We start from the raw sequence: 12,144 nt of genomic DNA on the forward strand, positions 1-12,144 counted from the left end.
AATTATCACCAAAACGAACCAAAGTGGTTTTACTAAACCAATCAAACCACAATGGCAAGATCTGAGGAAGAAACCCATGGCGACAAATCTAAGGAAACCCATGGCGACAAGATATGAGGAGGAAACTCACTATAGCGAGATCTGAGGAAGAAATCCACAGCTTCAGTTTCGCACACACCTCTGTTAAACGTCTCATCAACACTAGATCTGCGCCCAACCACACGACCTTCAAATCCATGAAAATTTGAATGGTAAATAGACCCCAACATAGTGAAAATTTGAAATCTATTGAGTTATTTCTAAAATAAATTGAATGTTGAAGACAATAGTGTAATATGAACCTACAATTAAGACTATCTATGTAGAAAGTCCTTGATTTTAATTGGCTTAGAATGACCCTTAAATGGGTTGTCAATAGTGGGTCTTGTTTCATTATTTTTTTTAAAAAAAATTACAAACGGAGTGTCCTTGGCGTGTTGCCGACATGTCCTTGGCGTGTTGCCGACATGTCCTAGGCGTGTCTTGCCATATCCTGATGCGTAAGAAAACAAAAAAAATAATAATAAAAAATAATGGACACGCCAGCTAATGTGTTGGACACATATCGGAAGCGTCGGTATTTGACATGTATTCGACACTGATACTTCGTCAATTTAGAAGTGTCGGTGTTATATGAAATAGATAGCCTCTCCTATTGATTTGTTGCAATACAATCTAGATAGTCCCATAGAAGTTAAATAGAAGTTAAATCTTAAGGATAAGAGTATGTCCAAAATGTGGTTGCGACTAAGAACCTACATGAAAGGAATGTCCTAGAAGGTATAATTCACACGAATAATTCAAAATTTTTGTTTGTAATGATAGCCCTCTCATAATATCTTTAGATTGGAAGACTTTCTTGTCTCCTTGGGCAAATTTTTTCTCTTCTGTTGATGTTTGGGTTGTTCCTTTAAGATACATTTGAGGTAAGCAGCAGAATTATTAAATCTGAAGTTCTTTTGTTATGAATTGGGGAAATTATTAAAAATATTACGTTTAGGTTTTCACCTTATAAAATTAGCACGTTTTTAAAAATTCGTATAAATGATTTTTCTCGGTTCATCATCGGGCGAGATCGACCACCGAAAATTAGTTAAAAAATCAACTTTTTTTAACTTATTGTTTTGGGCCTTCTCGCTACATCTCACATGATTACACACCGAAATTTACTATTTTTTTTACCGTAATTTTTCCAAATCTTATATCAAATCTTATATTATTTTCAAATTTTCTCCAAATTCGTTTATGTTTACTAAATATTATATTAAACTATTATGTAAATTTTCAAATCTTTAGCATAATTTATATTTTCATAATTATATGAATGTCCAAAATTTCAAATGAATCTTCAGATGGGGCCTTTTTAAATATAAAAAAATATTTAAAAATATTTACACTTTATAGCAAAAAGTTTCAAAAATACAAAACACTTTTGGAACTTTTTGCTATAAAGTATAAATATTTTTGAATTTTTCTATTTATAAGAATTTTCATTTTTCAATTATCAAAATAGATTTTCCAAATTGATTCAACATTTTTAAATTTTGGGGAAGATCAAATTTTTCGAAAAATTGGGTAAGATTGGGATATACAGAATCTCGTATTAATCTTGTCTGAGATTCTACTGAGAAAACTCAAATATATGAATTTTGTGTTAATTATGCTTGAGATTTCACTGAGAAAGCTCAAATATATAGAATCTTGGTGTTATTTTGTCTGGAATTAACACACATAATCTCGGTGTATAATCTGGCAAGATGTACCGAAAAAGTCTCAAACAATCGATAAGTTAAAAAAAGTTGATTTTTTTAACTAAAATCTCGTGGTCGATCTCGCCCAATATGGACCGAGAAAAACTATTTTTATGAGTTTTCAAAAAAGATGTTAGTTTTGTAAGGTAAAAACTTAAATGTGTTATTTTTTCAATTTTCCTATGAATTACTCAATGGAGTTAATTACTCTGGAAAGTTATTTGAAACCTAAAGTTAGTAAGTCTTTGTTTGGGTCAGAAAATTGTTAAAACCTATCATTTTGAAATTTGGGTTTATATTAGCTGTTTTTTTGTTTCCACAATTTTTACGATTTTCAAAGAGTAATTATTATAAATGGTAAAACTATTGAAAAAAAAAATTAAATATAGCACAATGTCACTATTTATGATAGACCGCGATAAACCATGATAAACGTCTATCACGGTCTATCACTAATAGATAGTAAAATTTTGTTATATTTATAAATAAGTTGGTTAATTTTCCTTTATTTGAAAAGATCCCATTTTTAAACTTTTAATTATCAAGAATTTGTTCTCATGAATTATAACAAAACATAACCTTCTGAACATTACACGAATAGAATTATATTTTACGAAATGGAAAGAGGTTGTAAAATTGAGAAACGTTTAGAGCAATGAATCGAGGAAAAAACACAGATCTTTACTAATAGCGTTTCAACCGTGAAAAATTAAACTTAGAAAATCTGACATTAGTTCTCTTTTACCCTCTTTATCTATTTTTCATTTTACATATAATTTCACTTTGAATATAGTTAACTAACTAATTAATTAATATTTATTTTGATAAATCAATAAGGATATATTAAAATATTTTCTTATAATAAAAATTTATTAAATAAATGGAATTATTTTTTACATAAACTATTAATTTATTAACTAATAATATCTTAAATATATTTAATTAGTAAACAATGATTAGTTAAATTTAGTTAGTATTAAACTTTATTTTCAATAATAATAATTTATTACTTTATTTTTTTTAATAATCAAGTAATTTATGGAGATTAATTTTAATTTGATCATTCATTATGAACATATAATCATCACTGATTATTTATAAGAAATTAATTATTTATTGTGATTATTTTTTATTACTTTGTTCATTATATTAACATATCATATTTACAAAATACTTTTTAGTATTCGTTATTCATATATCATATTTTTATCTCAATTTTTTCACCTTTTATATAATATATTGTCCATTTAAATATATTTTCTTATATTTTTTAATTAAAAGTAAAATTACTAATGTTGAGCTTAATTAATAATAAAAATGATTAAGCATTAGATTATAATTAGTATGGTGTTCATTAAAACTGGTTAATTTTAATTATAAAATTATTAAAATATTGAATATTTATAATTATAATTATAATCTTCAAATATTTATAATTAAAATTATTGATTCATTAATTAATTAATCTGTTTTATATGAATACTAAATATTATTTATTCTTTAAATTATTAATCTATTATAACTATAATAAGATTTTCATACTTAATTTCATAAATTAAACACAAACACAATTTTTGTCCATAAAATTTTGATAGCATTCCTATCATCCTTGATTTCCAAACATCTTATTCCCAAACATCTAGATACCCTTAAACCAAACGGCCCCTAAACAATTTAGGCCATGTTTACACCATACAAAAGGTAATTCATTAATGGTAATGTAAAAAGTGAATCTTAATTGATTATTTTTGTTGTTTACATGCATTCCGTAATCATAATGAGTTGTGAGACCCACCTCGAAATTTGTAATAAATGTGTTTAATCTAATTGTGGTTGAAAATTACATGAAACTCACTACTTCTAGCGCTACTGTTATCGTTACAGATATTGATTTTGTAACAGTATGAAAATTATGAATCTACCACATTTATTATTACCTTTACCCTTACTTCTACCGTTACCATTAGGATCAAACAGTAACAATAATAATAACAGTAAAATGTGACAAATTCATAATTCTAGGTAAACACGATCAAAACAATCCAATTATGTTTGCGATTCAAATCTATTACAATTTATCCAACAATGAAATATCATTCGAATTACATAAATTTTCATTACCGTTTGGTAAATGTGACCCCAAGACTAAAATACACTTCAAATCCCTAATTTATGATCTTGGTCCCTGAATTCTTAAAACAGGATTTACCTTAAATATTTTCATTTGATCCCTACGATCAGATTCACGAGTTTATGTACGTTGTTGACTTTTATTTGTTTTTTAGTAACGTTGTTAACTTATTTATTCACATACAAATGTCGAGCTGCAGGCCAAAGAGCAATTATCTACAAAGAGTAACATTGGCAGAAAAAATCCTTAACACAACAGCCAGTGGGGTCAAAAATCTACCTTCAAACCACATCCTAACCTGGAACCAAGCGAGGCACATTTGTGAAATCTGTGCAGTTTTACAGTCTGCAAACTCCCATGATTTCCGAACGCCATACACAAGCTACAACTCCAGGTCTACTCCTGGGAATCATCATCTACCATGGCTGTCTCGGCTTGGATTGCAGAAGTAACCTCCTTGTATTTGATATTTGTCTCTGATGCCATAACGTTCAAGTTCGAGTCGAGGAAGAGGCAGACAACAGCACAGTCGTCAATGTTGGAAGAAGGAAGCTTGCATCTCCATGCTTTAGTTGCAGACTCAACCAATGACCGGGCTGCACAACGAGCTGGGGCCGATGCTACAATGTCAACTACCTCTTTGTTTGAGAGAACATCCCAAATCTGGAAAGTGTTGAATCAAACTTTAGATGGTTAGAATATCGTCGTGAAGTGAATCTACTCAAGTAGTAGATAGTTCTAAGAAGTCGCTATCATACTCCATCTGTAGCTAAAACTATAAACTTGTCCTTGTCAGACAGCAAACGATATGATATTTCGGGAACAGAAATTAGACCGAAATCCTTGAGGCAAAAGTCTCCGAAGGATCGAGCCATCGCCAGCCCAGGGGAATCATTGTTAGGAAGCCATACTCTAGCAACTTCTGGTTCATCCTGATGGGCAAATACCCGACCTTTGCATTTGAGAATTCTCTCAGCTTCCGCTATACAGGGGTTAAAAAAGCAATGAAAAACATAATTCATAAGTTAATAGGTGAAATTTCTTATGTCGTAAATGAGCAAACTAATTATCATCTTTAAGAGTTTCTCTAAAATGACTGATTATCATCTGTTGGTAGTAGATGATATGTTATCTAATGATGAGTGGATTGTCGAAAATAATAGTGGGGCTACAAATGATTTCTTTGTTGAGCATGATGATGATTCTAACATCTTTGTTTATGTCTATGAGCTTGGAGAAGGAAATAGTGATACAACTGAACGTTAAAAGTGGAGTATGCGACTCATTGAAACTTTCTTTTTAAAACATTGTTTACAATTCACACAACATGACTCAACAGATGTCCAAAATTGTATACAGAACAGGTTATGGTTTCCCTCTTAAAAACAGGGTCCATTAGACTGACTCAACCAAGGGTCAAGGAAAAGAAGTAATGTGTTCTTGGAAATTTTGTATTAAATTTGTAACATCTGTGACCTTCTACAAATGATTATCCCCTTCACTGAAAGGCAACTAATTGGACTTTACATACCAAATATAAACCAATCAGGCGACATTATAATGCCAACAAAAGCCAGAATATAATCTTCCTACATTGGTTCTATATCCAAGGGGCAATAATTGCCTTTATTTCTTCCAAAACATTTCAATTACAAGAGAGATAGAGAGAGAGAGGGAAACCTGGAATATCTGGCTTCAGATCTATGGTCAACTGAACTGCTTGGAGAGAATTATCCTCATCTTTGGTACCCAGCACAGCCCGAGAGTCCCCAACATTCCCAATAACGAGATCTCGACCCTAAAAGCCAGCACATAAGAATAACTTTAAGAAGGACCTATTCAAAATCGAAATGAAAATATTGTAGTTATACTGCAGTAATGACACCACCTGCTTAACAAGAGCTACTGCTGTTGTCCCACTACAGAAGCAATCAATACTTGGTTGAATTTTGAGTTCTCCATCCATTATCTTAAAAGCCTTCAGAAATGATTCCTTCAGTTTTTCAGAAATTTCAGGCTGCGTAAGGGGGGGACTAGCTTCCTTCCAACTAATTGCTAAGGTAGAATCTTCATTGCTCACAGCTTCTGTTTTACAACCTAACTCTTCTGAAATATCCACATTAGCTTCCCAATGTGCATTCAGTTTCAGGGGAAGAGAATCTCTCACTCTTTTTGCCACCAGATGACCATAAGGGCCATGGCCATCAAAAACTCCACAGAAGAATGTATCTGTTCTGGAGCCAAAATTCTGAAATTCATGATCTGGTTAGCGATTACACCCCATCTATGACAATCCATCAAGTATTATCTGAAAATTAAATGCATTTTCGGGCTACACATTGAAGCACATGTGCACAACAATGAAGAAGTCCTTACTTTGAAAAGGGATTTCTTTTTAATTCGAACATTTTTATGGTATAAGATCTAAAGAAGTTTTAAATTTTTCTCTCTTATATTCTATTTATACTCATGTAGCCATCTATCTAAGCCTCTTTATGATATGTCAAGTCAACGATTGAACATTGTTTTTCTCTCCCTCCATCTAAGTGTTCAAGGAAATGGGGATACTAGTACATTAATTGGTTAAAAAAAATATATAAACACAGAAAACTCAAAGTATATACCATAAGCTTTTTACAGAAACAAGAAACGAGAATACTATCCATCCAAAGTAAAAACTTAGACTATTTAGTATGTTTACTAAAGTAACTTTCTTGCTGTTCAAGACCTGTGATTTGTCAACACAAAAACTATTGAATAACCAGTTAGATCATTTGAAAGGGACCAACAAGACCTAGAAATGAAAATGTAACAACAAAATAAAGAGCTAACTAACCTCCCATACAATCATGGCATCTTGGTTCATCCCTTTCTTGCCCTGTTGAGTATGAAGTGAAGCAACTTCAGTGGACCCATTCAAGAACATCCTACCAGGAATTCTGTGTACTGTTGCTTCACTCTGATTCTGCTGCTCAAACACACAGTTTGAGTCTTTCTGTTTACTTACTCCCAGCACAGGAGATACAGGGGAACTAGGAATGGCCCTCGTACCTCCTGTAGACAAGCAGGATCCCATTCTGGGAACTCTAAAACTGCTTGAATATGAACCCCAGCAAGTAGAATCAAACTTATTGACCCTTTATTCTGTATTCAAATCCTTCACATAAAGATTGGCCTTATCATCTCCACATAAACATCTCTTAATCACAGATTAACCACTAATTTAGCCTCTAAAAGACATCTTAACACTATATCGAAGAAATTTCAATCTACCTGTAGAATAGTGACAGCTCTAAAAAGGTCAAAAAGACCAAACAACAGTGTCCAAATCTACTCACCAAAAGATAATTAACATTTCCAGATTCAGAAATCAAGGGGGCATATTGCCCCACCAACTACCCAAAAAGGCAAAAATCAGCCACTTAGTCGAAACGAACTTAGTTCACCCCCAAAAGATTTATCCATTTCTCAAAAGAAAACTTCCGGATTCAAATTCAACATCGCTATAAGACCAACAAATAAACAGAGGCAAAAAATGATTACCCCGATCGGAAAAACAATCGAACTTCTAGAAGTTGCAGATTAATTCAGAGTTTGACGTGTGAAGAGGAGAAAAGAAGGTGGATGAATAGAGTTGAAAAAACGATAGGAAGATGCAACAAGTAAGGGAAGAAGAGAGAGAGGTTGAAGAAACCTGTGGCGCTTAAAAACAAACAAGTTTTGACTTGGAAAGATGACAAAGAAATGAAGCCGCATTAATGGCGTCGCTAATTGTGAGGAAGAAGAAGAAGAAGAATGATGGAATGGCGGCTTGGGTTAGTTCGAGGAAAGAGTATAAAATACGGAATATTTCCATTTTTTATGGTTTAAATGATCGTTAAATTCCCCTCTTTAATTCCTTTCATAATTATTCGTAATTGAAATTTAAGCTTATAACTTATAAGCATACTGCAAAATTTCCATCGAATTTGGATCGAAATTTTTAATGAGGGGAATTTCATTTTTTTCGATAGCAATTAGCTATGCTAGTTTATTGAAAGTTTTTTTCATTCTATTTAAATTTTAAATCTTATTCTATTTTTATCTTTAAATTTTTAAAAACATTCGATTAGTCTCTAAATTTTTAAAATTTATTTATTTTCATCTATATTGATAAGATTATCTTAACATTATAAAAGATGAAATATATTTATTGCATCTAGCATAGATTGAGAGGTGAAGTAAAATAACAACAATTAACGTGTCAAAATAGTGAACAATCAAAATCTTGGATGCAAGATGACTTTTGACATCTTCTGTAGAAAATCATTTTATCGCCTAATTTAAAATTGAAATCCTAGATTTTTTAACATGACTAACTTCTTTGACAACCTAGTTATCCAAAAATATAAGTCATTTCACCATTATAATAGTTAATATACCGAAGTAAACACTTTTTAAAAGTTCAGGGACTAGAAATTACGTTTTTAAAAGTTAAAGGACCAAAATAGAACAAGATTCAAACTTTATGGTCCAAAATAGGATTTAAACCTAAAAATATATATTTTCAAAGAAACCACATCTTTATTTTTAATTTCATTCAAACACTTTTTTCATAAATTTTTACATTATTTCACCTCAAATTGATATGAGTTCTATAATATTCCTCTCATTTTTTCTCAACTCTATCAACTTGTATAGTTTTTTCTCTTCTTTTTCTTCTTTTTCTTATGTTTAATGTTATGATTTTTATATATTTATTATGTTACTAAGTTTAGTGCTATGATTTTTCATTTTTTATTCACTTCATTTTATAATAAACAATTTACAATTATTTTATTCGTAAATATTTCATGTCCTCTAATTTTGTAATTAATTATCAATATTTGATATTGTTTTGTAATTATTTTTTCATTTCTTTTTTAAATTTCTACCCTCACCATAACATTCACACATAAATTTTATAATAAGAATTTAAATATTTTCTTATTTTATAAAAATAATGATTAAAAATGTGCAATTGTAGTCTAATTAAACCACAATCAAAGTTTCATTATCTAATTGTAGAAATTTCTATCAATTTCCATTAATTTTCATCAAGTTTTTTTAAAATTTTCATAAAAATCGAGATCTCGATATTTCTATGGACATCAATATTTTGAACCTTACTTATAAGTACTATTTATGCAACCCTATGTACTACGAAAAATGAGAAAAAGACACTTTCTTTTGTTGCCAACTTTATTCTAAACCAGCTAAGTTTTGAAAATTAAAAAAAAAATTATCATTATTATTATTTTTAAAATTTAGCCAAAATTCAAATACTTGTTTATGTAAAGTGAAAATTATTGCATTAATAGATCTACTAGACATAGAATAAATTTTAAAAACTATTTTACATAACTCAATTGACATAGTGTTTATACTATTAATCTTAAAGTTAAAGATTTGATTCCCCTACCCCATATATTATTTTTTAAAAATTTAATTTAGTCTAAATGTTATAATTTGTAATAATTTAATTTCTATTATTCCAAATACTACCATAAACACTTTTTACAAGCTCACAAATAGGCATTCATATATAAACCCTCCTAGATAAGTCTTTACATGTGGGACAACTCATGTGGCTTTTGCAAAGGACCAAAAGCCCACCTTATAACATTCCCAACAATTTCCCATCAACAAGTAGTAGTTTTTTAAAAAAAAAAAAGAAAAAAAAGAAAAAAAAAGAAGAAGAAGAAGAAGAAGAAGAAAAATTACATACTTATGATCAAAGGAAGGAGAATAGCCTAAGCATCAATAAATCATAAACATATTTCATGATTAAAGATAAAATTATTACAAATGGTAAAGTATATAGACACTAAGGTCACATTTATCAAACCGTAATGAAAATTGGTGTAATTGAAATGAATTTTATTGATGAATGAATTGTAATAGGTCTAGATCACAATTACAATTGGATTGTTTTTAATCGCGTATATCTAGAATTATAAATCTTTCACATTTTACCATTACCGTTAATGTTTGATCCTAACAGTAATGATAATGGTAAACGTAACAATAAATGTGGAAAATTCATGATTTCCTTACCTGTTATAGTAACAATATATGTAACCGTAATGAAGTAATGGGTTTTAATGTTAATTTAAAACTGACATTATAGGGGTACAATGTCAGTTGAAAATCGACATTGAAGATTGTGTTATAAAAGGTCTTCAATGTTGATTGTCTTTAATGTCGGTTAAACCGACATTATAGATGACCAAGATTTCATTACCAATTATCTTCACTGTCAGTTTTCAACCAACATTGAATATTATCTTCAATGTTGATTTTCAACCAACATTGAACATCATCTTTAATGTCGGTTTTCACCTACTTTTTATTGATAACTGTCCGTAATTAAATGTTTGTCATGATTTTGTTATTGAGAAAATAAAAATACATACATACATACATACATACATACATATATATATTTTACTTACGCATGCAATAATCAATAATATTTTTCTTTTATTTTTATATACACAAAATAAAATCTTTATTGCTATTATATATACAACTCAACTTTCAGCAAATACAAAAACTATACACAACAAAGAGAGTTTGAAGTTGTATAACTAAGTAACCTATCAATAAGTTACATTGACCAGTATATAATTTAAGCTCAAAAACCTAAAAATCTAAAGAGTTGGTTGTCTACTTTGGAGGGTCATATAGATACATCCAATAAAAACAAGAAAAAAAACTAAAATAATCGTACAATTGAACTCATCATACCAACAAAATCTTCCCAATATGGAGTTTTACCTACAACAAAAAAAAATGCATTTTCTTAGCTTATAGAAAACTACAGTTAAAAATTAAACATCAATGCAAGAATTTAGATCATTCAACATGACGTTTTCACTAACTAATATATTGTAAAATTTCATCTTCAATTCTTTTAAAAAAAAAAAAAACTGTTAACTAATTGATCGAATAGGGAATTAACATAAAGGCTTGTTAGAAGGCACTCACCATGATCTTCCATGAATAAGGAAACATATATTCAACAGTAGCTCCAAACAATTCTCTAAAAGCTATACGAAGGTATCACCGCAAGAACTCAACCATAAAAAATAAAAAAGAATGGTTGCAATAACCTGCACTGTTTCGCACTATTTCACGAATATACATCTAGACATAGTACTCACACCTTACAGAATCCAATTGACGGAGACACTGCATGGTAAAGAAATTGAAAACAAATTATTCTTAAGTTTCACTTAAAATAATTTATTAAAGTATCGATACAAATTTACCTTTATAGATTTCCATTTTGGATTAGACCGATAGTGTTGGAGATTGTGTTTAGCTTGCCATGTTTTCAATCCTCTAAATAGTTTGAAACATTAGGATAACATAAATACTTAAATTAATTAACAAGTAAAAAAGTTCAATACACTTACACATTTATAATTGCATGAAAGTCTTCTTAAAACTTGCTTCGAAGAAAGTCCAAAACATAAACATAGTTTGTTCGAAATTGGTCATAATCAATAATAACTACAATAAGCAACACCCTAATATTAATATGCATCGACTACAAATTAAAAATAACTAAAGCAATTGTTATTTACTTTCTGAGTTACAAAAGATGAGAACTAATTTGACAACCCAATGACTGTAGAATCAAGATTGAGAAGAATAACATTGAAGGGATTTTCCATTAGTTTTCCTGCAAACTATAAGACAGAATCAATATAGGAGGAAAATAAAGCGAATGGAATAAAAAATTTCATCCTTTAATAGTAGGGGCAACGGTGCACTTAAAAGTATGAGGAAGAAAGATAAAAAAAAAAAACTATTTAACCTAGTCAATCCAATCGGTTTGAAGTACCATTGTCAATTACACATCTTCAATTTTCTAAACTATAAAACTAAACAGTAATTGTCAGTTCAATTGGATAAATATTGTCCATTTCGACCAACTCAACTATACTTTTACTTAAAAGCATAGAGTTTACTAAGCATAATTTAGTCAATGATTACGAAGGTAGGGATTCAACCATCGAATTTTTGGATGGTAATTGATATCTCTATCCACGAGCTATGCTCGAATTGACGATAATTACTAGGCATAATTAGTCAAATAAAAAATTGTTTTTTTTTCACATTCATTCCAAATATAAAATAGGAGAAGAAATGATACAAACTACTCTCATTTTCCTTTACCTCCCATTCCCATTCCCA

At 29.8% G+C, this 12,144-nt stretch overlaps 1 protein-coding gene across 1 annotated transcript; it reads right to left on the reverse strand.

Annotated features, from left to right (window-relative positions):
- Positions 1 to 3,824: 3,824 nt before the first annotated feature.
- LOC120071616 (probable protein phosphatase 2C 33) lies at positions 3,825 to 7,763 on the reverse strand. The gene is made up of 5 exons (XM_039023965.1): positions 6,758 to 7,763; positions 5,810 to 6,169; positions 5,602 to 5,719; positions 4,680 to 4,903; positions 3,825 to 4,584 (listed from the first exon to the last, which is right to left on the reverse strand). Exons 1-5 carry the CDS (start codon positions 6,995 to 6,997, stop codon positions 4,318 to 4,320), a joined length of 1,209 nt encoding a protein of 402 aa, XP_038879893.1. The 5' UTR covers positions 6,998 to 7,763; the 3' UTR covers positions 3,825 to 4,317.
- Positions 7,764 to 12,144: the final 4,381 nt, after the last annotated feature.

This window comes from Benincasa hispida, chromosome 2, assembly GCF_009727055.1.
Source record: "Benincasa hispida cultivar B227 chromosome 2, ASM972705v1, whole genome shotgun sequence".
Lineage (NCBI taxonomy): Eukaryota > Viridiplantae > Streptophyta > Magnoliopsida > Cucurbitales > Cucurbitaceae > Benincasa > Benincasa hispida.